Here is a 26884-nt window from a genome sequence, read left to right as displayed (position 1 = left end):
GGAGGGAGGGGGGAGGAGGAGGAGGGCGGTGGCACCTCCCCCTGAAACCCGACGCGAAAGAGGCGAGGCTTCGCTGCCCACGTGACGGGCAACGCGGTCCCGAGCCTCGGAGCAAAAGCAACGGTTGCTGCTCCTGCTGTACCGTCGGATCCGGAGCGCGCTGTTTCTGCGGCTTGCGAACCTGTCGCTGCAACTGCACACCTGCACGCGCCCACGCACACATAGCAAACTGTGTTCTACTCCTGAACACCTACATTAATTGCAACTGGGGAGGAGGAGCGCCTTTTGCTGCCCGCGCCGCGCGGTGCCCACCTTGGTGTCCTGAGGACAGCGTTGCTGATAAAGGCTGGAGAGATAGCAAGCTGCCTCCCTGGACTGCTTTGGGTGGAAGGGCGGGTTATTAATTAATTAAAATTTAAATAGAGTCGGTTTTCTCAGGAGTCAGAGAGCGGGATGTGCCTGGGCGCAGTGGAGCAAAATGGTCCCTTGCGTTCCTTGTCTTGCCCAGAAGAAGAGTTTGGATTTGATATCCCGCTTTATCACTACCCTAGGGAGTCTCAAAGCGGCTAACATTCTCCTTTCCCTTCCTCCCCCACAACAAACACTGAGGTGAGTGGGGCTGAGAGACTTCAGAGAAGTGTGACTGGCCCAAGGTCACCCAGCAGCTGCATGTGGAGGAGCGGAGATGCGAACCCAGTTCACCAGATTTGAGTCCACCGCTCTTAACCACTACACCACACCGGTTCAGAGGGAGGAGTCGACGAGGTGGGTGTCACTAGGTGGCTTGCTGTAGACAAGAGGACAGGGTGTAATTTAATAGCAGCAGAGTATTAGCTTTCTTACAAAAATAAAAGCATCCCACCCGTCTGTGAGAAGTGGGAATTCCACTCCAGGGTGCTGTGGCCCAACAGGCAGATCAGGCCAGCCAAGGACATTTTGACGCCTGAAGTGAACCACAACATGGCTCCCCTTTTCCCACCAGGAAAGGAATGAAGATCTACATCAGGAACAAGGAGTGCCAATAAAGATCTACTTCAGGTTCGCTGCTCCTGTGGATCCTGCCACCTGGGTTGCCTCACCTTGCCCTGTGGGTGGGTCAGCCCTGGGCAGGATTGACCTTAGTTCTCTACCTTGGATTCTCTTTCAGCACTGCACATTTTTTTATAGAGGAAGAGATGTTAGTAGGCCTTACCAGATCAGGGTGGGGAGAGGAGTTGGGATCACACTGGCCCAACTGCAACTTGATTTTGCACCCCCAGCATGCATCCGCCCCCAATCTGCAGGGCTACTCTGCCTCCATTACATGGGGACAGAGAGGTTAAAGAGAGGGATTAACGGTGCTTAGGAATAGAATTTTTGTTGTTTAATAAACTGGGAAAGGCTGTTACCAATGAAGTCAGGACTCCATGTGCATCAGATAATGTGATCAACCCAACCCCTCTTCAGGTGTGTTTGAGAATACCTGGGGTATGAACAGGTGTCTCCTTAGGGAAGCAACTAAAAAAGGAACTAGCTCCAGCAATTAACTATAATTATTATTATATAAGCAAGAAGCAGCAATCATTGTAACATACTCCCATTTTCACTGCGCCACCTACAGTCCTGTAATAGATTTAGCTACTTAGCTGTACAGTATTGTGGTTAGTTATTCTGGATTAAAACAAAAAACTTGGATACTGGGTAAAAAGAAATATATGCATTTCCATACATATTAGGCGTCTCTGCCTGGAAACAGGAATAGCGCTATATGAGTGGTTTCTTGAGCAGCAGCTTCTGCTTTACCACCTACCATTTAATCAGTGTGACAGGCTGGATAGTTCAGTGCTTATAATGCAAGAAGACTCCTTGTGGGTAATATTTACAATGATTTCTCAAAAGTGTGAGGAAGCTCCTGCAGGCGATGTACAAGTTGTTGCCAGGACCAGTCAAACAGGCTCTTTCCTAACCCTTTCCTAGATCAGCAAGCAAAATAACATTCTAAATCAGTATAGCATGGGAAGCTCTAGATACACCATCATAGAAACATTGAGGGTTTATGACAGAAATGATTAGTCCAACCCTCTTGTCGACTGCAAGCTTTTAAGGACTGACGAAAGTTAAGCTTTTTTACAATTTTACCCCCAAAGTTGTTGAGCTTTTAGGATTGAGGTTCTTGAGCTTTTTTTTAGGATTTTATCCCACAACATATACTGCCACAGGGGCTGCATTAAATTGACCGGTGTGCCGGATTCGCCCCCGAAACGGACTTTGGACAGGCATGTCCTAGGGCTACTGCTCGAGCCAATAATGCATTTCTGGCGCTCTGCTCTGAACAGCGTTTTTATTGTTTTGGCATGTGTTGAGTTTGCACTACAGTGGAACCTCTAGTCACGTACTGAATCTGTTCCGGAGGTCTGTTCGTAAGTCGATCCGGGTCGCTGGTAGAAGCGCAGTTATGTGCGTGCACATTCGGCAGCAGTGCTGTTCTGCGTGTGCGCAAATCGTGGCAAACCTGTTATTTACTTCTGAGTTTGCCATGGTCACAAATCAAATTGTTTGCGAGTAGGGTCGGTGGTAAGTAGAGGTTCTACTGTACTGGTTTACTACTGGAACTACAAGAGAAGTGCCCCCATTGCCAAAGTAGGACCTGGCCCTTCTTTAAGAGTGATTCAACAATACAGTGGTACCTCGGGTTACATACACACTTCAGGTTACATATGCTTCAGGTTACAGACTCCGCTAACCCAGAAATAGTGCTTCAGGTTAAGAACTTTGCTTCAGGATGAGAACGGCACAGCGGAAGCAGGAGGCCCCATTAGCTAAAGTGGTGCTTCAGGTTAAGAACAGTTTCAGGTTAAGAACGGACCTCCGGAACGAATTAAGTAGTTAACATGAGGTACCACTGTAAATTGCATTTAGGCACTCTTGGCAGGTTCAGCAGCATTGGCCAAGAACATCAGAGCATATAGTTCTGCTCTCCGGAAGGCCATTTCAGCACCATCAACAGCCACAGACAAACCTGTAGGGGTCCCTGTGATTTCCCCTTCCCCTATCAGTTAGTGGCCCCCTTTGCCTGCCTCCAAACCCTTCTAAATCTCAATTAAAAATAAACTAGAAATAAAGAAAAAAGCATTGACTAGCTACAGTATCTAGCATCTTTGGGGAATAGTTGTAGCTCAGTGGTGGAGCACAATTTTTGCATGCAGAAGAACTCAAGTTCAATCCCCAGCATCTCTAGGTAAGGTGAAAAACCCCAGAGAGTCACTGCCAGTCAGTGTAAACAATACGAGGCAAGATGGACCAATAGTCTGATACGAGTAGAATAGCAGCTTCCTGCACTTGCTCCCTATAAGGGAGCATGGTAATGCTACAACTTCTCAGCATGACGTGTGTGCTTAACAGCAAACCACAGGAAGAATATTCGCTTCACTGAATGTGGCATATATAAAATCTACAGCTGTAAAGCTGTTCAGGTGGAATTGGGGTTAACCTGGAAGTTACATGGCCTTTCAACCATTGCAGCAAACCTCTCCTCAAGGGTTTGAGAATCTTTGCAATATGCATTGACCCCATGCATGTTGCAAAGCTAAGCAGGATCCAGTATGGTTTCAAACTGGATGGGGGACAACATGTTGAGATTCTTGCATTGCTGGAGGGTTCTGACCCTCGGGGTATCTTCAGACTCTACAATTCTATGATTCTATAATGCGGAGGCTGTTCAGGTGGGTAGTGGGGATCAGTCTCTAAGGGGCACGAGATTCCCCCCTCCCCCAAAAAATCCACTTGTTTCTACTGGTTAGGTCAAATGCCCTTATTTCAGAGGCTGGGCTCAAGTCTTCCCCCTAGCTTTTGCCTTCAGTTCTGCAATAGGCCAAAGCAAAGGAATGCACATAAGGGTGTTACAATGTTAGGATGTCTTGAAAGTACCCAACATAACCACCCCGGTACTGCAACTACACAGATAGATGAGTGTCAACAGAAAGTGAGAGAGTAGGAAGGCCTGAGACAAGGGGGATAAACCAAGTGGAACAAAGGAGTTCTCAGCTAGGGCTTCAGACTAATGGCAAGCTTAAGAGGTGAGCGGTCATGGAAGAATTACTGCTGCAATCAATCACAAGAGAAACCGATCGACAAGACTGAACACACACACACACATACACAAAACATTCCTTTATTGCACCATGAACCATTGCTACAACTAGGGCTACTGCAGCAAGCCCCAGCATGAGGTGCATAATACCCGCTTGGGGTATCTACATGTTGGCAGGAGATTGTTAAACGGGCACTGCCAGAGGGGAAGAGACTGCTCCCCGCTGAGAGAGTGAACAGGGTCAGTGCCCCCCCTCCCCAAGATAAAGAAAAAAAGAATCATAATAATCATAATAAATCATCAGCTCAAATTAAATGCAATGGCCAAAACCGTTTTGGTAACTGCTTTGATACGGTGGAGAAAATAAAGCTAGTTTTCAACCTTTGCACCCAATCTATGAAGAGAGGGAATGGGTGCCAAAGTTGAATGAGCAATGCTGGGATGCCAGGAATGGGTGGGATGCACATGGATTGCCCCTCCAACCAATCATGCATTTGTGGGGAAGTTACAGGTAAAGGCTGCCTACCTGGGAGTAAGCCACCAAGGTTAACAGCTAGACAGCAGCAGATGCAAGGGAATGAAGGAAACCCTAGGCTAGCCCTGCAGGAACAGGAGCCCTTGCACCACTTGGCTTGACAACTACCCACTGAAAAAGGTTTGGCACAGGGGCACTTGGGTCTCTCTCATTTTGGCAGGCAGCAGCCCGCTCTGCTTTGGTGCCAAAGAAAGTGATGTTTTGGGCAACCTCTCTCCAGCACAAACTCCCAAGTTGGAAATATGCTGCGAGAGAATCAGGTCCTCTTGGAGCCATTAACTTCTGCCACACAAGCTGTGCAACGATGCCTGCCGGAAGTTAATTAGGACAACGCTTAAGAGGGGGCACGGAGAAAAGACCCAAAGCAAGGAAGCTTCAAGACTGCAAGTGGGGATGTGAATGTCTGAACACTCCTTTGTGGAAAAGAACTCCTAGTTGATGTGTGCATGGAATTTTTAAATTATTATTATTGTTGTGTGAAGCATTCAAAAATTTCTTCCCCTGCCTGCAGCTTGAAGCAACACACTCCAGCAACAGGCAAATCTCAAATGAACCGTGACTTAACTATGGCTGGAGAATGCTACTGAGAAGTTGTCACTGCAAAGCAGCACCTTTCGAGGGCCCTGGCAGTGAATGCATTTGAACACAACTGTACAGGGCAGGACGACCTGACCACCCGCTTTCCTGGCTGCACAAAACTCAAGTCCCAAGTGTTTTGTACAGCAGGAACGGCATGTGGGAAATGGTCTTGAAAAATATTTCCAGAGTGGAGCATTTCATACTTCTCTGAAATGGGATAAACCAGAGAAGGGGCTGCAGATGGGTGGAGAAATGCCACGTCAGTTGCATCCTGTCCTAATGACTCAGCCAGGGAGTGGGGAAAGGGGCAAATGTACCACAACAACATCCAGCTCTTGAGGAGTTGGGACACAGCTCTCGGCTTTCTCAATCTTCTCTTGGCAGGAAAGGGAACAGAGGGCATCACAGCTCATCATGCTGACACATGGTGGCGGGCGGAGGCAACAGAGGGATTTCATTTCCAAAGGGCTAGTTGCTCCTAGCTCCACTGCTGAGCCATGCCTGATGCCCATGGGTACCCAGGGACAGGACCTTCCCCGGGCAAAGGCTCCTCGTGACACTCTTGCAAGTAAGCGGCGATGGGTGCCTGCATTTCCTCAGGCACTGCACAGAAGATCCATCAGAGCTTTCAAGGCAAGAGGAGGACATTCCCCGTGAGTCCCGTTGAGTTGGCAAGTTGCGACTGTTGACAGTATTGTGTTGGTCACCGGGAGCTCCAAAGAACCGGAGTTCGCCATAGCATTGCTGCAGCCAAGAACTCATCTGCGGGGTCGAGATGGAGAACAAATTAGTGCCATAGGAAAAGTGTTACGGGATTGCACCCTCTTGACCACTGGGTGGTGTGAGGAGCAGAAGGAAAAGAATGAAGTTGAAAAAAGCATGCTAAAAAAAAAAAATAAGGGGGCAACAGAGATTCTGCAACCACAGGTTTAAATGAGGGAAAGGAAAAAGAATGGCAACACTGCTTTGTAGAACTCCTACACCTGCATATTGTAGAAGGTCCTACAAGACTTCCCTCGTCGTCGCTCAAATCCCTCGGCAGAAGTTGGGAGTTGTAAAAGACAAGAATCCAACTTCCATATTTAGAATAATGTATTCAGTCTAAACAAGGACTACATGAGCTTAATATTTGCTGTAGGTAATCAAACGGTCACATTTTAAAAGCAAACAGAACCTGGTGTCTGCAGCTGATGAAGGACCCTTTATGGCACAAACAAAATCAGTGCATTGTTTAACAGTTGCTTTTGCAAAATCAAATACGCCTTCCCACCCCTCGCACACAGGCACCACAGTCCTAATTACGAGCAGTTTCCACCGCCGAATAATTTTCCATTTGCCCGCTCCATAAACTGCAATTCCCCAAATCCCTCTGGTAGGCTGCACTCAAGTTCCTCACCATCTCAAAGCCAATAGCTCAGGCTAGCAACTTTAGCGGGATGTGTCACAGCCCAGAAATTACGTCGGCTTTGCAGTTTCTGGAACGCGTTGCCATTTCTTCTCCGCTCACGCTTGAGTTTCTTGATTTTCTTCACCTACGGCAAGAAGAAAGAAAGCGTGGTTGTTCCAGCTTCTAGCAAGCAAGCTGCCATCCACATCAAGTGAAGCGTAGAAAGGATATTCCCTCCCCACTCTACTCACCAGAAAGCAGTTGCTGGGATGGACAAAAGCTAATTAAATCATATCAACCCAGAGGCGATCAGAAAGTGCTCAATGGGACTGAGATCCAAAATATGTCTTCCTGACTATCACTAGGATCACCCACTAAGCCTAAAATTTGGCTCATGCTCATAGGTCATATAACAGCTCTATTATAAATGCAAGCAGATATATTTTGATTGTTCTAGCAACAAGTGAGCGGGCAGGCATGCTGAAGAAATATATGCTTTTCAAGATGGGAAGCCTGTTTTAAAAGCAATCCAAACTAGCAACTGAACACATTAGGCTAGGCTTGCAACAGGCTAGGCTTCTTACCTTTCCACTGTCAAACTCTTCATCCCAATCGTCAATGACTGTCTGGCTCTGAGACCATACAGCATCCTGCATGGCAGCTTGGCTGACGGCCGACACCTCGCCATCCCATGTCAACACTGTGGAGGAAACACATTGTCAAAGAAGAGCTGGGGGTCGTGGCACGCATGGTCGGCCCAAGACATTTCAGCACCTGAGGCAAACCACAAAATGGTGCTGCCCTCCCCACCAGGGAAGAATGGATGAGTGAAGGTCTACATCAGGATCTGCTGCCCCTGTTGTTTTTTGTTTTCATTTTATAATAAGAACAATCCAAATACCAAAAACACATTTATCTGCTGCCTCTGTGGGTCCTGCTGTCCAAGGCAGTTGCCTCAGCTTGCCTCACAGGTGGGCCGGCCCTGGTGGCAATCTTTCCTCACTATCCCAGCCCTCTGCCCTTTCCTCATTTCTCCATTGAAGAAGCCAGCAAGGTGCTATCACCAGAAGCGCATAGAGAAACAGGGACACTGTCTTATCTACATGCACTTCTATCATAAAACACGGGGTGCCTTTTGAGAATGCCAAAGATCTCCATTATTTGTTTTCCTCCTGTGGCTTAAGAGGAGAAAACCCCTTCCAAAACACAGGAGCAGGAGGGCCTCATCTGTTTACGAGAAGACCCCTTTCCTTAAAGCAGTACTGTACCTTGCTTTCCATAAGCTTTATCTGAAGAATCCTTCAGCAGCTCCTGGACCACATCAAACTGTTCGTGCTTCTGATGTATCACTTCCTTCTTTGGATTTGGGATGTTCCAGGAGCACTTGTCCCCATGTCTAAGCTGGCTGCCAGTCCAGGTCAAGGCCACTGTGGAAAGAAGGAAGGGTGCGTGGTAAGAAGTATTGGCACAATCATGTCATGCAGCAAATCATGTCATGACCTGCCACTCTGCAGCAGTGCCAGGGAAACCAAGGGAACAGAACTGAAAAGAAACACAACCCCAGGAACAGGTGTATGATTTGCATTCCCAATGGGCCAAGGTAAAAATGCTCACTTACACCTGCAGGGGGAAAACACCTGCAAGGAACATTCCCACCAACCACAATACTGCACAAGTTCCTAGGTTTTGCACCCAGAATTAATCACAACGGCTTGTTTAACTGAGCTTAGGCTGTTAGACGCCAACATGTCAGAGCTGTGGGGGTTACATCTGAGCTCATCTGAATGCCTAGGAAGAGACGCCCGGTGTGCACAAACCAAACAGGCAGAGGCTATGAAGCCTTGGGACAAAAGCAGAGGGAACCTTGGGAGAAAACCCACAGCCACATTCTACGTAGTTGCTGGGTAGTTAGTGTCAGGGAAGAGTTAAGAGTTAGAAGTTTCCAGTTTCCCAGAGGGATAAAGTTTTCCCTGAGGGAGGGAGGAGAGCAGTGAATCTAATATAGCTCAGATTCAGAGGAGAGGAGATACAAGCCAGCTATAGCAAGGAGGTTAGAAAAAAGAGCGGGAGTCTACGGCCATACTACCCTGAACACGCCCGATCTCGTCTGATCTCGGAAGCTAAGCAGGGTCAGGCCTGGTTAGTACTTGGATGGGAGAAAAAAGAGCGGGAAAGCGAAAGGAACGGCGCGTTCGCCATTTTGAGAGTTGCTGGTCACGGAGAAGCAGAGCTCAGAAGGTATCTGAAATAAGTGACTCTGAGGAATAATAGTTAAAGATAAGAACCGTTTATAAGATTGTTTGTTAATATGCAATAAAAAGTTATAAAAGAACAAGAAGTGTTTGTGTGGTGATCTGAAGAGGACAACGACCAGTCCTGACAGTTAGGCATCTATATTGCTTTCGTTTGGACGTAAGGAATTCGTGTGTTTGTGTGTGTGTAAATATAAATACATAAATAGGTAAGTTTTTCCGTGTCCCAAAAAGAGCTCTGGGTTTGGGGCAAGTGTCACTACCGCTCTTCACAGATACAGTGGAGCTTACTGGCAGCTCAGCCTAGTTTAGAACTGCAGCAAGTCCAAGCTCCCCTATGCCCATTCTAGGAGCTGATCTGAACTGGGGGGTACACCGCCCCCCACTCTCTAAATCTCCTTTCTCCGCACACACACCCAGCTCAGATATAGATATGTATCAAACCTAGGGGGCTGATTCTAGCAGAGGAAAGGCCATTTTCTCTCTGTTCTTCTTGGGGGCTGCTGGCCTGTGGCAAAGAGCCCCCCTGCTTCTCCCTCCTCTTGTGCTTTCGGTGCTCGCTCTCTCCAGCAGGGCTGCCACTGTCCGAAGCTGGGCAAGGAAGCTGCTGCTGCTTCTTTTTCTTCTTCTTCTTCAGGCTACAGGACTCCTCCACCGGCTCATGGGCTATTAGGCAGGCTTCTGCCTCGCGCTGTGGAGGGCAGCTGCAAAGTGGATTAAAAAACAACAGCCAACCCATTTGGTTTTATTCATTTATTTTTTAAAGTTAGAACTGTTCCTCCCACCCACCCAGAAAAAAGTACAATCAGCAGCCATTGCTTTAAAATAACCTGCTTTAAAACTGTATCTGAATGCGATGAGAAAGTATGAAGAATACCACCCCAAGGACCCTTTCCCCATATGAACCCAAATGGACTCTGAGATCATCATCTGAGGCCCTTCTTGTGCCCCCTCCATTCGGGGTACAGAGGGTGGCAACATCTCTGTGGTGGCTCCCTGTTTGTTGAATAGTCACCCCAGGGAGGTTCGCCTGGTGCCTTCATTATACATATATATTTAGGCACCAGGTGAAAACATTCCTCTTCAACCAGGCCTTTGGCTGATTAATACTCTACCGCCTTTTAAATGTGTCTGTGGGAAAGGGCGGGGTATTGTTTTGATGTTTTGTTTTACTTATTTACTTGTTTTTATCCTGTTTTTTATTCTGTGAATCACCCAGAGATCTTATGATGAAGGGCGGTATATGAATCTAATAAATAGGTAAAAATAAAAACCAGTCTCTTAAAATGGCCTCCATCAAAACTGAAATTTCTGCATAAAAGAATGAAATAGGACACAAAAGGGCTCATCATGTATTTATATACAAATTCCAAAGATGAAGACCGCTATACATGTGAGCGAAGTCTCACAACAAAATGCTGAACTGGGGCGGGTGGGTGTTCCAGTTCAGGATTCCAACCAGCTAAACATGCCCCTCTTCCCAGATATTTAGTCCATCCCCCTCTCCACAAAGAACCAGTCAGCATTATGTGGTACTGAGCATGCTCAGTCCTTACTGGGCTATTCCGGGGCTCTCCCCCCTACTGTTTTTCTTTCTGTAAACCCTGAGGTCACCCCACGCCTAATATATCTGCCAATATGGTGCTGTTTGGGGCCACATAAGGACTAGCACTCAGAAAAATTAAGCATATTTATATGATTTCCTTTCCTTTCCAATTTTCCATGTCTTATCCAGCAACCAGCTGCCCATGTTTCTGAGAGGGTCCAGATTTAGCCTTCAGTAAGGTTGCATTATTTCAAAAAGTTGAGCTTTTGGGGGGAAACCGCCCCCCAAAATAGTGATTCTAAGCTTTTGGAGCTGTTTCTGCTGCTTTTTCCATCATGTTGCCTGACACCCGGGTTTTCCCAGACATTTTGGCGATTCGGCAAAATTCCCCTGACACCATTTTTACACCTGAAAGCGAGGACATATCAGGAATTTTCCTGATGTATGGCAAGCCTAGCCTTCAGCTACATGATCCTGCTTAAAAGGATCAGGCGTACAGAGAGATGCCAGTCAGAAACCGTCAGTTTCATCTCTAGGCAGATGTATATTCTGCAAAATGCATCTGAGCAAAACGCCCCACAGTCTGTACCAGTAGCAGCGGCAGAATCCCAAAACCTATTTTTAGTTATACACAGATAAGAAGCACCAGGCTTCTGGAAATCTGGGAGGCATACTTCCCCCTCCCTCAGAGTTTTCATTTTACAGGGGCAAGGAAGAGGAACTTTTGGGGGAACTGAACTATATGCTGTGCTTGCTTTCTTCTTATCAAAATTATTGAGCTGTACCTTTTGGCCTGTTTAATACATCTACATCTCTACTCAGGAGACCGCCCACTCTGCTTAGCAGAGTTTACTCCCAATTGAGCTTGCACAGGATTTAAGCCTCAAAAATAAGTGCTTCAGGTTTGTAGGCACAGTCCTTTAAAGGGGAGGAAAGAAGATGGTCAACCAGACAGGAAGGGCCAGGATTATGCAAAACATTGGTCCAAAAGGCAGCAGGAAGGACTGGTGTAAACACAGGGCAATGCCAGGTTCCACTAGGCTCAAAGGCTCCACTTGTTTTATTATTTATTATTATTATTGAAGGTGATGGGGGGCAGGGGGGAGGCCGAAAGACCCTTGAGCCACAGGTAACAAGGAAACACACTCCTACCTAGCAATGTAAGCAACCTAGCAATTCACAGAGGGGTCTGAGAGCTTAGTCTAAGTCTTCATGGCTTGCCATCCCAACAGTGTTAGAAAATCAGATATATAAGCCTAGGCGCCAAATGGCTCCTCAAACCAAGGTTAAAGTCGCCAAAATGGAATGTCCAGTTGCCATTTTGGGGCAAGACGGCTCCAAAGCCTTTATTTTTCAAATGAAGGATTGACTGTGATTGATTCGCAGTTAAACATCTGGCTAGTTCAGATGATTCAGATGACAACCTTGAGCTAGGTTAAGAGCTTTGAGAGCTTAAGGAAAGTTACTTGATCCAGGGACAGTCCACATATACAATGGCCTATTTCTGATCTCTTTTCGCTAATGGTGACAACAGACCATTCATAACATAAGAATATGCTTCATAACTGAACAGGCAGTGGTTAAGTGAAGACAAGCCTCACTTACCTATAACACTGTTCACTGCTCCTGTTCTGGCAGCACAGAAAAGACATGTTGGTTCCTGAAATTCATTCCGATTGCACAGATAAAATATAACCGATAGAATTCTACAGGATGAGGTATTAGTGTGTGAAAACAGTCAAGATCCAAGGATCCCCAGGCATGCACCTCCAGATGGTGGAGATGTCAAGTGCTCATGTTTCTCTCTCCGAGCAAAGCCCTTCCCCTAGAAAAGACAACCAAGCAAACACTCACCTGTTCACAGGGGACAGCAAAGGCTTACAGTCTTCCTCTGTTTGCTGCAGCTTCCTTTTCTTTTTCTTCTTTTTCCTCTTTTGGGTGGAATTAGCTAGACTAGGATCTGCTACCTTGCAGCCTCCAGCTATTCCCTCTTCCTCTCCCTTGCTGGCTGCCACCAAGTCAGATTCCGGTTCAGGAGAGGAGTCTCCAGGCCTGCCGTTTTCCTCGAGTTGCCTCTTCTTCCTGGGTGGGTTGGAGAGGCAGGTTCCCTCTGCACCAATGGTTCGTGTGCTTGGGATGCAATGGGTGCCTTGTTCTTCCTCCGAGAGGCTACGCTTCCTTTTCCTCTTCTTGGAGCTGGCAAGGGAAGGCCTCTTGTCCCGGTCTGGGCAAGAGTGGCTCAGTGCCTCTTTGGGCACCGCAGGTGGCGGCAGAGGGGCGGCAGAGAGGCAGCATGATTTGAAGCTGGGCAAGGGTTTGACAAAGGCGCTGCTGGCCGGCGGTGGAAGCGCTGAAGATTTGGAAGCAGATGAGGGCGTCCTAGAGAATCAAACACAGACAAAGCTAAGAGCCAACCGACACCAAAGCAGCAGAAGTCTGCAGAAGACCACACCCGTTTCTGTTCTGAAAGAGAGCCAGTGCCGGCCTCTTTCACAACATAAATGGTCCCTTACATCACCCAGAAGGACAAAGCATTGTCAACCGAAGCAAAGGAAAGCCCTGTTGGATTCATGCATCTAATTCTACATTCTGTTCTCAGAGTGGTCAACCAGGTGCCCAGGACTTGGGCACAACAGCCCTTTCCCTACTTGTGATCTGCAGCAACTGGCACATGTCCTAGGGATTAATAAACATTCAGCTCCTTCCAGGCTTAAGACTGGTATGGCGTCAGGCTTTGGAACTGTTTCTGCCCCTATCCCAAAGGCCCAACCCCACTTCACTGACCCTGCAGTGTTTCCTCACTAATAATAATAATAATAATAATAATTATTATTATTATTATTATTATTATTATTATTATTATTATTATTATTTATTTATACCCTGCCCTCCCCAGCCAGCCAAGACCGGGCTCAGGGCGGCTAACACCAGGTATAAAAACAATTGATTAAAATACAACTTAAAAACAAGATTAAAATACAACATTAAAATGCAGCCTCATTTCAGTAGAAACTCAAATCAAAAACTTTTGGGGGATGAAAACGTCAAATCTTCACCAAGGCCTACTATCAAGACTGGTCCAGAAAAAAGCCAGGGAAGTCCTCAGATAGGAGTTCCATCACAGAAGGAGAAAGGAAAAAGGAAAGGGGGAGGGGATCAAGTTGATTCCAAGCCAAAGGCCAGGCGGAACAACTCTGTCTTACAGGCCCTGTGGAAAGAAATCAGATACTGCAGGGCCCTGGTCTCATGAGACAGAGCGTTCCATCAGGCCAGAGCCAGTGTTGAAAAGGCCCTGGCTCTGGTTGAGGCTAATCTGACTTCCTTAGGGCACGGGACCTCTAGGGTGTTGCTATTTATGGATCTTAAGGTCCTCTGCGGGGCATACCAGAAGAGGCAGTCCCGTAGGTACGAGGGTCCTAAACTCTATGCCACTTCTAGCTCCATCTATAGAGATTTATTCACCTAAAGACATACATAGGACAGTCAGCTAGCACATTTCCACAAGACAGGTGTGGAGTTCTTCTGGGCTGGAGGATTTCTAGGCCCTAATTGAGGAGTTATTTCAGTGCCAAATTCAGAGCTGTCCCGCCAAGGCACTTTTGGTGCTTGAGTTTTTATATTCACCAGGTTGTGGAGCTATATTTGAATATTTTAAGGCCATTCACAATAATTCTTGGGGTTTTTTGGAGCAGTGAGGAACCCCCCGCCCCCTTGCATGGGCATTTCCCTAGAGATCACCTCCTTCTATTTCTCCGTTCTGCACTGCTTCTTGCAGGATAAACAACCCCTTAAGTTCCACCTGTATTCAAAGCATGCAGATGCATTGCTACCTGAGTATAAGCTAATTTGTATTGCTTTTAAGAGTTTAGTCTCAAAGAACAGAGTGTCTCGCCGTAGCATAAAAAGCTTGCAGTACAGAGCAATGCAGTTGTGCACCTCTGCAGAGGCTGGACGGTTGGCAGACTTGCACCCAGAAGTACACTTGTCCCTGGAGAACTCAGATGAACAACGCGAGCCAACAAGACTCTAAACGTGAAAGACTCTCAACTGAGCGCTAGTAAAAGGGTGGGGAAGGAAGACTGCACTGATGCGAGGTTATACGGCAAGAGATGGTGGCCTGGAATCATGTATTAAGAGAAATAAAGTACTGGATTATGAATAACCCTTACTAGGGGGATACAGAACCTCAGGCATAGGGGCCAGATGTGGCCTCTCTAGGCCTTGATATGGCCCTCACGACCATCCGTGGGCCACGATCCCTTCTCCCGGGCCACAGCCCTCGCCAATCCTACTTCATACCCTCTCAAGGGTTTTTATCGGGTTGGTATGTGCCATCAAACTCCGGTTGCCTGGATGTAGGATTCTAGAGGGATGCATGAGTGTATTTAGAAACTTGCCTACTGTGCAAGGACAAAATTTACATTCCTAGCTCGCCTCACTTTTGCCACAGAAAAGTGCCCAGAATAGAATGCAGCCCTGCATGCACCTGTTTTAGCAGTAGTATTATCTGGCTATTTTAAAGGAATTGTGGGACCCCCAAGAAGATCTCAAAATGACAGTCCGCCTTATAGCAATAGCAGCCTGTATGACCACATGTCAGGCTTGGGGAAAACCAGACCCTCTTCAATCAGAGGCTTGGATAGGAAACGTTTGGGACCTAGAACATATGGTGAAATTTAAAAACATAAACAGGCAGAGGTTGACTACGTGATAATAAACTGAGAAACCCAATTATTTGGTAAGATGTAGGTTGAAATACAGGTCAAATATGAGGAGCATGGGTGGAATCAATATAAAAAGAAAAAAGTTGAACGCCGTATCGACGAGTACATTTGAAGTTGGAAGTTTTATTCTATTGACTTGATGTGACTGGAGTCACATATGATTAAACGAACCATGTGCTACTTTTAAAGCAATATACAATTATACTGTCTTAAAACAGATGCATTTTAAGTGATGTGTAGCCATTAGGATGTACATAGGTTTAAAAATATTTATTGCATTATGCTTGCCGCTAATCTGTTAATACTTACTATGGGGTTGCACCCAATGAAGATAGAGTAGACCCACTGAAACTAATGGACCTAAGTTGGTCATGCCAACTATCTGCAACTGGTCAATTCGGAGGACTAACAGAGGCCTACATCCAATGCAGCACGAAGGAAGTATCCTGTTAGCGTAAGGATCACCAGTTCAACAACTCCCCCGCCCCCACCATCTGTTCTAGGAATTCCTCCAACCCTCTGTAGCAATTTTGGAGTGGAGGGAAAGTCCCATTGCACAAGCAGGAATCCCTGTGCTCACGGGATGCTTATTTAGTGCTGCAATAGATACAAGCCGTTGGCTACAACCCTAATCATTTACCATTGTATATATATGTGTGTGTATGTGCGCGTGCACATACAATACACATACACAAACATATACAGTCATACCTCATGTTAAGTCCACTTCATGTTACGTTCTTTCAGGTCACGTCCCGTGGCGACCCGGAAGTACCAGAAATTTCTGGGTTTCACCGCTCACGCATGTGCGCAAAATGACACATCACACATGTGCAGAAGCGGCGAATCGCAACCTGCGTGTATGCAGACGCGCTGCTGCAGGTTGCACTCTTTTCATGTCGCGAAAGGGCCTCCAGAACAGATCCCGTTCGCAACCAGAGGTACCAGTGTGTGTGTGTGTGTGTGTGTGTGTGTGTGTGTAAAACACAGAGGCTGCTCTCACACATAATGTCCAAGCGGGGTGACATTTCTCATTCCCTGTCCATTTACCCAAAGCACCCAAACCAGACACAACACCCAGTGACAGGTGGGCTTCAAGGCACATGATAGCAATTGCAGCAACACCCTCAAATCCAGAAAGGCTTTGCTTCAGAAAAGTACCAAACGCTACAGTGACTTATTATAACAAGTCAAAGAGCCACACAGCAAGGACAGGGTGCAGAAAGCCAGGCCAGGGTTATGACTGCCCCCCACCCCCGCAAGGGCCCCGGGAGCTCACCTGGGATAGTTGAGCGCAACAGCACAGACGGGGTGGGTGGTTTTTGTAGCAGCTGGTGGAGGGTGGGGCGGCGCCAGGCGCTCACTGCTGCTCAGTTTCTGCAGTGTGTTGCTGCCCTGTAGTTATTGACATAAATAAAAACTTGGTGGTCTAAAAAGAGGTTTCCGTGACCCCAGGGGGCAGAGCAAGAAGAGAGGGGAGGGGGAAAACAAAAGAACAGGTGGGGGTGGGACAGGGAAAAAGAATCAGAAAAGTGTTTGCTGTTAGAAACAAAGGGAAAAGAAGGAAGGACAAGTATAAAGACAGAACAGTGTTAGAATAAAACAATGGGCAACAGGCACCTTCCCATCTTCCTTGTTTCCAAAGAGAGGAACGAAAAGAACCAGCCAGGGTCTCTCTGCTCTGACCCTGTGAGCAGCGAAATGCCTCCTTTAATGTGGGCCTCACCAAGCAAGAGGATTTGAAGGGGCAAGAATGAGGGGAGACCAGCTCGACAGAACACAAGTTTCTCCCCTAGACTCTGGGGAAACAGGGTCCCCCTGCACAGAATGCATTCGCAAGGCAAGACACCTGCTTAAAAGAATACTGAGCTTGTTCGCAGGTAGAATCAAGGCAAACCATGGCTGAGCACGAATAGGGCACACGCCGGTTCCGGGAGTGGAGATCTCAGCTGCTTTGCTCCTCCCCGGGTTCTGCTTGCTGCCATGCTACCCAGGACCAAGCCATGGTTTGGCTTAGAACGGCATCTGAACCTGGGCCAAGCCACTGCTCAGCCCTGGGCAGCACAAGAGGAGTGCTGTGGTCGCAATCCTTGAATCAGGGAACCTGCACATTTGCTTTTTCACACTAAGCCATGATTTCACTTAGCATTATGTGTGGGCCGTAGTATTGCCCCCAAGTATGCAACAATGGAGGGTAGTCAGAAAGTACTTGGGACTTACAAGCTGGCCAGGTGATGAATCTCCCTGGGCTCCTACCTACAAAACAGCTCAGCTGGTAGAGAATGAGACTCTTGAATCTCAGGGTTGTGGGTTTGAGCCCCGCTTTGGGCAAAATATTCCTGCCTTGCAGGGGGTTGGACTAGATCAGTTTCCCAAACTTGGATTTCCAGCTGCTTCTGGACTACAGTTCCCATCATCCCTGACCACTGGTCCTGCTAGCTAGGGATGATGGAAGTTGTAGTCCAAAAACAGCTGGAGACCCATGTTTGGGAAACCCTGGACTAGATGATCCCTTCCAACTCTACGACTGCATGATATGCGATTGAGTCTGTGGCCTGAAATGCCCCCTGCCTGAATCTACCCCACCCCACCCCCCAAATCACCACTCCTTTTGCCACCATTTTGGAGGTAGGTGAGGTAAAGTACCCCTAAAACGCACCTTCCTGGCAGAGAGGGCCAGTTTTTTTGCAGGTGGGGGGGACATGGTATTTCCCAGCTCCAGATTGGTCACATTAGCCAGCAAAGGCGACTTCAGCTTGGCAAACTTGGAGTCCTCAGAAACAGGTTTCCCAGAGGCACAGTCCGATTCCTGAGAGGAGCAGTAGCCGTTGACACCCATCGTGGCCTGCGGGAGTCCTTTGGCTGGGCGATGTGCTGGACTGGAGGAAAAGGAGCTGCTTGAAGAGGACGAGGAGGAAGAAGATGAGGAGGAAGAAGTCAAAGGCGAGGAGGCCTTGCTCAGCACCTCTGGGCCTTCCTCACGAACTTTGGCCTCGGGGTCTCCTCTGGGAGCCTCTGGCGGCTGTGAAGACAAGGCCAAGCCCTTGTCCCCCCAGGAGCTCTGCTTGCCCATCTCCACCCTGACACTGGTGGCCTCACTGAAGTCCTGAGATGTTTTGAGTGGCAGGAGAGGCTGCTTCTTGGACCTCTTGCTGAAGTCGTCTAGGAAAGACAGCTTGGAAGGGAGCTTAGGTGAGGAGAACCCAACAGCAGGGATGAGCTTCGGATGAGGAGAAGGAGGCAGCGTCCCGTTCTGGGGTTTGGAGTTGGAAGCAAAGGAGCTGCGAGGAACAGGGACGCCAGGTTCCTCAGGGTCCAACGTCTTCCTGGCCTGCATCACATCTTGCCTCTGTAGTGACAGAAGATAAGAGGTGTTGAACGAAGACAGGTGGAGAGCCAACACCACAAAATGGGAACCGCTCCCCCTGCTCAATAAACTGTTCAGACCAATCCAAACACAATACCCGCAAACTGCCAGATGTATAAGCAGACAGGATATCTAGCTGCATGAAAGTCATGCAGTTCACTTACACATTACTCAGGGTTAAGATTTCCCCCATCTGATCTGCTGGGAAGCAACTGATGCATTTATTACCATTCAAGTCGGTGGGCTCTGACCTTATTCTCAAAACAGGAGAGGACTGTCTTGACTGCTACAATTGCCAGGTTCTGGAAGATTTTTGATCTTGGTGATTTGGATTACTGCTATACCAAGACTTGGTAAAATTCCCTCTCCTTAAAAAAAAATTATGTTACATTAAAACTATCCAGAGACCAAAATGCCTGGTTTGATTTTATTTCATATACTGTATGAACACAGCAGGTTCACAGATGCCAAGTCCCACTGGTTTAAACAAATGCCTGGAATAGTTAAATACTCAGCTGCTACTAAGAGTACAATGGTACCTCAGGTTACAAACACTTCGGGTTACAGACTCCGCCAACCTGGAAGTAGTACCTCGGGTTAAGAACTTTACCTCAGGATGAGAACAGAAGTCGTGTGCTGGTGGTGCAGCGGCAGTGGGAGACCCCATTAGCTAAAGTGGTACTTCAGGTTAAGAACGGTTACAGGTTAAGAATGGAACTCTGGAACGAATTAAGTTCGTAACCGGAGGTACCACTGTACTGGGGGTAAAACGAATAACCTCCTTGACCTTACCAACTGACACCACAGGAGAGGGCTCGTGTGAGGGAACGCACCCCCATTTTTGCGTTATTTTGATGTACTTCACATAGGAAGTTGGAATGCTAGGGAAACGGCTAGGCTCAAACCTCTCGATGCCATCTTGTTTTCTAGGCTAGCTGAAGAGAGCTTCAGGGTACTCCCTCTCAATTTACTTTGGGTTGTTTTTTTCAGATCACTGGGTTTTGTTTCTCCTCAGCCCAGAATCTGCACTGCTCAGCTTAAGACTTTCCCCTTTCCTTTTGAAGTTCAAAGTACACACAGTTCCGACGGTGGGAAATTCTGGATGGCAGGCGGACTATGCAGATATTCACCTTGCTCATCAGCGGTGACGCGAGGGCACCATTGGTCATGCTTTTCTTCATGTGGTCGGAGACTATGCTTGCTCGGTTGGACGCAGGGCATGTGCTTTTGGAGATGGTCCCCTCAGAATTCTTCCTGGTACTTGGGATCCTTGAAAAGGGGGAAGAAGAAGGAGGAACTTGTAATTTATCGCTATCACTATTTTTAGAGGTCACCCTACTCTTCAGACCAGGGGGGTGGGGAACCTCTAGCTCTTAGGCCAATCTTGGAGCACCAGGACTAATTTAGCTCAGGGAGGCCATTTCCTCCAAACCACACCCACCTGCCCATCAGCTGACGTCACGGGCGTTGTCAGCTGATGGATGATAGAACAGCTTTCAATCCTGCATTGGCTGCACAATCCGGTTCCCAGCACAGAGCAGGATCATGCAACCAAGGCAGCAAGGTTTAATAGGGCAGGGATTAAAGCCCTGATCTTTGGCAAGAGAATGCAGGTGCTGTGAACCTTCTTCAGTATGAAGGATTACATTACAGCCAAGGTGGGGAACTGGGTGTGGCTGATGAGCCAAGGTGAGTCTATTTTGGATCTGGCAAATCATCCGGGCCAAGAATTGGGGCACCCTCTGCAATCCATTCCGACGGGTAGGCAGGGCTGCCCATTTATCAGTCACCAGAGACACCACCATGACATCAGGTACCCTAACAACTATAACACACATTTATAGTGTGCTCTATCAAGCACTTATTTGGAATTTGACACCAGAGCTTCACCATTTATGCGCCGGCATGAAGTGATGAGCAGGTGGGCTTCCTCCCCCTCCCCTCCCAAAAAAGCCACATTGCAGGCCAAATGGGAAGGTCCTGGAGCACCTAATTTGGGACACAGGTCTGAGGTTCCCTACCACTGCGCTACAGTTTACAAATACAAAAGAACACAGAAGTATTTGTTTGGCCTTAGATTTTAAAAAAGAAAAGCAAATAGAGAAGTTAAGGAAACAACTTTAAATCATAAAACAGTAAACAACCCAAAAAGCCCAACAGAAAACAATATGCACACAAAGGAATATCTAAAACTCAAAAACATCTCAACTTATGTAACCCTTTGCCAGCTATAGATTGTACATTGCTAATGCATAGGCTCCCTCCAATTATTTAATGGACAGCATGCAAGAGTACAATACAATTCAAACTGTTGCAGCATTTGAAGCACCGCATGAAAATGTAACACCCGGGTTTATTATTGATTACAAATGATCAACAGAAAAGCACCACACCTCTACAGATGTTGGTGTGAGGTCATTCATAAACTGAAGACATCAACAATAAAGGGCAGTGCAAATGCTGAATAGTAAGATTATTATTTTTTAATTATGTTCTAGTATATATTGGCCTTTGAACAGTTTGGCAGAGCGGCTACTCATTACCATTGATGTACATTTTATCACAAAGACTTTATTGAAAGAGGGTCTAAACCAGGGGTTGGCCACGTTTTTTGAGGCCGGTCCGGTCCACTCCCAGGCAGACCTCCCCATGGGCCTTAGGTTGCTGACCTCTGGTCTAAACACACTTGGTTTTTAGAGTTTCTTTTATAAAAGGTACAGATTATTGGGTTTTTCACTGCTATTTATTTGTGGACCCCTGCCAGGCACTCTGCTTCCCTCTGCATATTTTGTTCATTTACATGAGATATTTAGCGATCACAGCAACATGAAAAGGAAACCACATCAGCAGAAGTAGCTGGGGACCCTGCTAAAACAGTGGCGGGTTAAGAATGGCAAGGGTGCTTCCCAGCATTAGCAACAACCGTGTTATTATCATCACCTCCAGTTCACCCCAGCCTGCTCCTCCCTCCATTAAAAAAAATGGACTTCTGCTCCTCTCCACTCCACTTGATTAGCAGAAAGGTGACGGGTGGATTGAAGGGCACCCCAAGAAACAGGCATGAAGAGAGGCGGCCAACAGCAGGTCCCATATCATGCCCCACTTACCGAAGATAGAAAAGCACATATGCCTGTTGATTGAGGACAACTTTGATGTTGCTCGAATGCACCATTGAGTCGTTCATCTGGTACCACTGCCCATTACTAGCCTGAAAATGGGATAGGAAGGAGGATTTGTAGCTACAACACAGCACAGAAGGGCAGCGTTAGGCAGGACGGGAAGAAGCACTCCACACCATCAAAGGTAGGCATAAGCTCCATCGGAAAAAGGGACTAGGTCAATGTTTCCCAAACTTGGGTCCCCAGCTGTTTTGGGACTACAACTCCCATCATCCCTAGCTAGCAAGTCCAGAAGTCGGGGATGATGGGAACTGCAGTCCAAAAACAGCCAGGCACCCAAGTTTGGGAAACAAACAAAATTCATGAACAGATGTACCAGTGGCTGCAAGTCATGATACCAAGAGCTGGAGAATAACCCTAGGGAGGTTAGTTACCCCACTTCTAAACTTCCCCTTTGCCATCTGGCTGGCTACTATGGGTAGGAATAATGCCAACTAGGTCAATAAACGGTTGGATAATTCTTGTGCTAGAGATAATATAATAAAATAATAATAATAATAATAATAATAATAATAATAATAATAATAATAATAATTTATTTATATCCCGCCCTCCCCAGTCAAAGCCGGGCTCAAAGAGGCTAACAACAATAAAAGCAACACAGCATTCTAAAATCAATTCATTTTAACATCAGTTCAAAATCAAATTAATGGCAACCATTGGGCTAGAGTACTGTGAGGATTACCAAAGGAGGGGGTCAGACTGTGCCTTGGCCAAAGGCCTGGTGGAACAGCTCTGTCTTGCAGGCCCTGCGGAAAGATGTCAAGTCCCACAGGGCCCTAGTCTCTTGTGACAGAACGTTCCACCAGATCGGGGCCACAGCCGAAAAAGCCCTGGCTCTGGTTGAGGCCAGCCTAACCTCCCTGTGGCCCGGGACCTCCAAGATGTTTTTGTTTGAAGACCGTAAGTTTCTCTGTGGGACATACCAGGAGAGGCGGTCCCGTAGGTACGAGAGTCCTAGGCCGTAAAGGGCTTTAAAGGTTAAAACCAGCACCTTAAACCTGATCCTGTACTGCACTGGGAGCCAGTGCAGCTGCTATAGCACTGGGTGAATGTGATCCTGCAGTGAAGACCCTGTAAGGAGTCTCACTGTGGCATTCTGCACCCGCTGGAGAGAATGTTTTTCCAGCAGGCTGCCTCTTACAACTTCCAGCCAACTTATAACATTTGGACATGAACATCAGAGCTCCAGAGAAGCACCATCTGCAATCACCAAGATTCTTTGCTGTTGAACCTCTGGAGAAAGCAGCATTAAAAGCCTGGCCACTCCGAATGCCAGCAGTGAGATAGCAGGAATTCCAAGCAAGATAGCTAGACACACTTAGAGCATTCACGCAGTTCAGCCTTCCACACTGATGCTTGCCAATGCTTCACATTACCACCCCACAGCCTGGGGTGCAAAGCACCTCTCTCCACTGCCAAGGCTGCCCTTTGACAACAGACGAAACGACTCACCTTGACGTAGCAGTAGTAATGCCCCGCATGACAGCTGTATCCTGAATGTACCAGCACAGCATAGAGGCCATACATGACAGGGTCACCGTTGCTCTGAGACATGTAGGGGCGGATATTCAGGAACTCAGGGTAGCCGACATCCTGCAAGGGAAAAGGGAAGGCATCCATGGGGATTTGTCCCACCCGCTCGGAGTCTGCCTCTTAGCGGAGAATGCTGGTGCGTAAACAGGAAAACAAAGGCAGCATCTGATCCAGGAAACACAAATGGTCCCTAGGCTGACAGTTTTTGCAGACTTCTACGCTCTTAAGAAAGCCAGCCTTAAAAAACCTTACACAAAACAAATGAAATACCATGAAAATCCCTGAAATGAGAAGTAATCAATTAGAAATATTATCTTAAAAAATTAAACTAAATAACAAAAATCAAGAAGTTTAAGGAAAAAGTTAGAAAAACCTAGAATTCAACCAAGCCTTAATGGGATGCCAACTACAAACCTCGTTTCACTGAACTATTCAGTTTCCTCAGCAGGAAATAGAGAAATCATAAACCTCAGATGACCAAATTCAAAGAAAGGGGGGAAATCTCCCAAAAAAATCTAAAGTACTATAATCAGTCTTCAACATCAGCAGTAACATCTAGACCATGGGAGCTTTTCAGCCCTGTTCTTGAGTTTGTTTAAAATCTAAAACCACTTATCTTGTATTCCTTTCTTCGAATTTGTCCATTCAGGTTGTTTTTGTTTGTTTTTTAAATCTTTTTGTAAAGGCAATACAAAAATTTTCACAGCTCAGTCCTCAATTTTTTATTACTGTGCTTGGCTTTCTTCAAGTTGGGCTGTGTCTAAAACTTGCCATTTAGGTTTTCAAACCTCTTTTGTAAACTCAGTTTTAGAAACTGTACCTCTGAGTCCTCAATCCTTTATTACTGCACTTTGCTTCACCTAGGTCCAGCTAGGATTATAGTACTTCAGAATTTTTAGGAGATTTACCCCCTTTCTTTGAATATGGTCATTTGAGGTTTATGATTTCTCTATTTCCTGCTGAGGAAACTGAATAGTTCAGTGAAATGAGTTTTGTAGCTGGTATCCCGTTAAGGCTTTGCTCAATTCTAGGTTTTTCTAATTTTTTTCTTAAACTTCTTGGTTTTTGTTATTTGGTTTAATTTTATAAGATAATATTTCTAGTTGATTACTTCTTGTTTCAGGGATTTTCACGGTATTTCATTTTTTTTTTGTATGATTTCCCGGTTCTGTGACTGTCTTTTTTATACTGACCCTTAAAAGGTCAGAAAGACAGCAGCCAGGAGCGCTCCTCCCAACCCTCTTCCAGGGGAGGTCTTTGTGCCCCCTCCCCGCTTTCCAGATCGCCACGCACCTTGGAGATCTTGCCCCCGCTGAAGTTGGCGAAGCGCTTGAGCGAGATGGTGAGGACGTTGGATGCCCGGTGAATGGTGAAGCGCTTGGTGGCTGGCACCTTCTTCTTGCACCTGGCACAGAGAAGAGGAAAGATCAACAAAGTCTGGCTCCTCCTTGCAAGGCTCAGTGAAAATGGGGGATGCCCTGAGAACTCCCCTCCTGCTATGCAGATGCACAATTGCCCCCTCATGAGACCAGCGGGTGGGGAAGGCTATTAAGCCTTTCCCTCCATTTGAAGCTAGCATCCTTTGCCCTGCAGGCGGCCTTGAAACCATCAGGGAAATGGCTTGGTTTCAAGTACAGTGGAACCTCGGGTTAAGAACTTAATTCGTTCTGGAGGTCCGTTCTTAACCTGAAACTGTTCTTAACCTGAGGCACTACTTTAGCTAACGGGGCCTCTCGCTGCCACCGTGCGATTTCTGTTCTCGTCCTGAGGTAAAGTTCTTAACCCGAGGTACTATACTTCCAGGTTAGCAGAGTCTGTAACCTGAAGCGTCTGTAACCTGAGGTACCACTGTAGAAGGCAGATGCACCAATTTTTTTTAAAAAACACCACACACTGTGAAGATACATACCCAAACTTCTCTTCTGCTTCGTTATTCCCACCACCAACCCAATTCATCACTTTGGAAATAGCTAAGAGGTGAGCCTAGTCCCCTCCCTTTTCTTTTTCCTACAGATTTTTTTTTAAAAGCATGAGTCAGCAGTTACTGAAGCTGTGGAGCGGAACATATTTGCCTGACCTCATAAGTTAGCACTTCCATTCTAGAAATACGCTTCTGTTTTTTAAAATAATAAATAAATAAAGGCGTCATTATGCAAAAGAAAAGATGCCAAACAGGAGGGATGGGTAGGTCAAGAGGAAGGCAACTCACTTGGCACACATGTAGGCATTCTCTCCACTTAGCACGTCAGCCTTTACAAACAACTCTAATGCCCGCACGATGTTGGCAGTCTGCTGTAATCAGAAACAGAAAAGGGACATTCATACAGAAATCACACCAAAGCTCAGGTTATACCTACACTCAGGTAAGCTCTGAAAAGAGCAGCTGGGGAAACCCAGACAGATGGGCAGCATATAAACAATAAAATTGTTGTTGTTGTTGTTGTTGTTATTAATGATGTCTCTTTAGTTCTTTAGCCTTGGTCCTGCATACCCGAAGGAGCGTCTCCACCCCCATCATTCAGTCCGGACACTGAGACCCAGTGCCAAGGGCCTTCTGGCGGTTCCCTCATTGCGAGAAGTGAGGTTACAGGGAACCAGACAGAGGGCCTTCTCGGTAGTGGCGCCCGCCCTGTGGAACGCCCTCACAGCAGATGTCAAGGCAATAAACAACTATTTAACTTTTAAAAGACAACTGAAGGCAGCCCTGTTTAGGGAAGTTTTTAATATTTAATGCTGTATTGTTTTTAACACTCGATTGGAAGCCGCCCAGAGTGGCTGGGGAAACTCAGCCAGATGGGCGGGGTATAAATAATAAATTTATTATTATTATTATTATTATTATTATTATTATTATTATTATTTTTTTTTAGGAAGTGATTCTATTCACCCATTACCTCCCCGGCTACTGTTAGCTTAGCTTAGATGGGATGCCCTTTTCTTTTCCTGCCCAGCGTATGGAGAACCTCTGTCCCTCCAGATATTGTTGGACTACAACTCCCATCATCCCTCACTATTGGCCATGTTGGTTGGGGAGTCCAACAACATCTGGAGGGCCACAGGTTCCCCACCCCACCCCATCATTATTATCATTTTCTATACATCAGCCGTGCACAGGCAACCGAGTACCTATATGCCACTTGCTCGCTACACTTCAGTGCATGCTATATGCCTCCCTACACGCAGCACTCATGTATAAGTAGGAAAGCACCATGAATCTGCTCATATTTGCAAATCCCCTGCCAGCTTATGTCCCTCTTTAGGCCTACCATGGAAAAGAAATAAAAGGGGAAAGCGTCGATTTAACACTGGCATACCCTGATCTCCAAAGCCACATCCAGGAAGGGGTCGTAAGTGTCCGAAACACTCTTGCACACGGAGCATTTCACTGCAAAGAAAGCAGAAGAGTTGCTTGCCTACTCTTCATGGCCTCAGCTGCCCGCCAAGGTCATATTTCACAACGGGACTTCCGAGACATCAACGCTTCCACCTCGGCAGCTAGCAAAACCAGCATGGGAAGCAGCTAAATCCCCCGATTCCCAATATCCTCTTCAAAACCTGGGCAGAGGCCAAAGGAAGCCCGCAGGAAACTCTCACAGTATTGGGACATCAGCAGCTGTGTGCGCCCACAAGTCAGGTGGGCATTGCAGAAGCGCAGCTGGGCAATGAAGGAAAAGCTGGAGTTGTAGAGTTATCACTAGGACTTGGTCAAC

The 26884-nt window shown here is 46.8% G+C and overlaps 1 protein-coding gene across 4 annotated transcripts in view; it reads right to left on the bottom strand.

Moving 5' to 3' along the window:
- Positions 1-4134: 4134 nt before the first annotated feature.
- The window catches only part of USP36 (ubiquitin specific peptidase 36), a 31330-nt gene continuing 8580 nt past the window's right edge, over positions 4135-26884 (bottom strand). For 2 of the 4 annotated variants that reach the window (XM_081899272.1, XM_081899271.1), the window contains exons 7-20: positions 26489-26559; positions 25384-25466; positions 24468-24579; positions 23094-23234; positions 21567-21667; positions 19590-19728; positions 17752-18441; positions 16372-16487; positions 12223-12747; positions 9267-9526; positions 7839-7997; positions 7155-7270; positions 6580-6715; positions 4135-5945 (exon numbers count right to left, since the gene is read on the bottom strand). In XM_081899272.1, coding sequence (XP_081755398.1) covers positions 6584-6715; positions 7155-7270; positions 7839-7997; positions 9267-9526; positions 12223-12747; positions 16372-16487; positions 17752-18441; positions 19590-19728; positions 21567-21667; positions 23094-23234; positions 24468-24579; positions 25384-25466; positions 26489-26559 — 2645 coding nt within the window. In that variant the 3' untranslated portion in view covers positions 4135-5945; positions 6580-6583. The remainder of the gene's footprint in view (positions 5946-6579; positions 6716-7154; positions 7271-7838; positions 7998-9266; positions 9527-12222; positions 12748-16371; positions 16488-17751; positions 18442-19589; positions 19729-21566; positions 21668-23093; positions 23235-24467; positions 24580-25383; positions 25467-26488; positions 26560-26884) is intronic. The other 2 variants (XM_081899273.1, XM_081899274.1) reach the window with 2 other exon arrangements.

The sequence above is a fragment of the Podarcis melisellensis genome (assembly GCF_964234715.1).
Source record: "Podarcis melisellensis genome assembly, chromosome: 2".
Taxonomy (NCBI): Eukaryota; Metazoa; Chordata; class Lepidosauria; order Squamata; family Lacertidae; genus Podarcis; species Podarcis melisellensis.
This window is presented reverse-complemented; position numbering and strand designations above follow the sequence as displayed.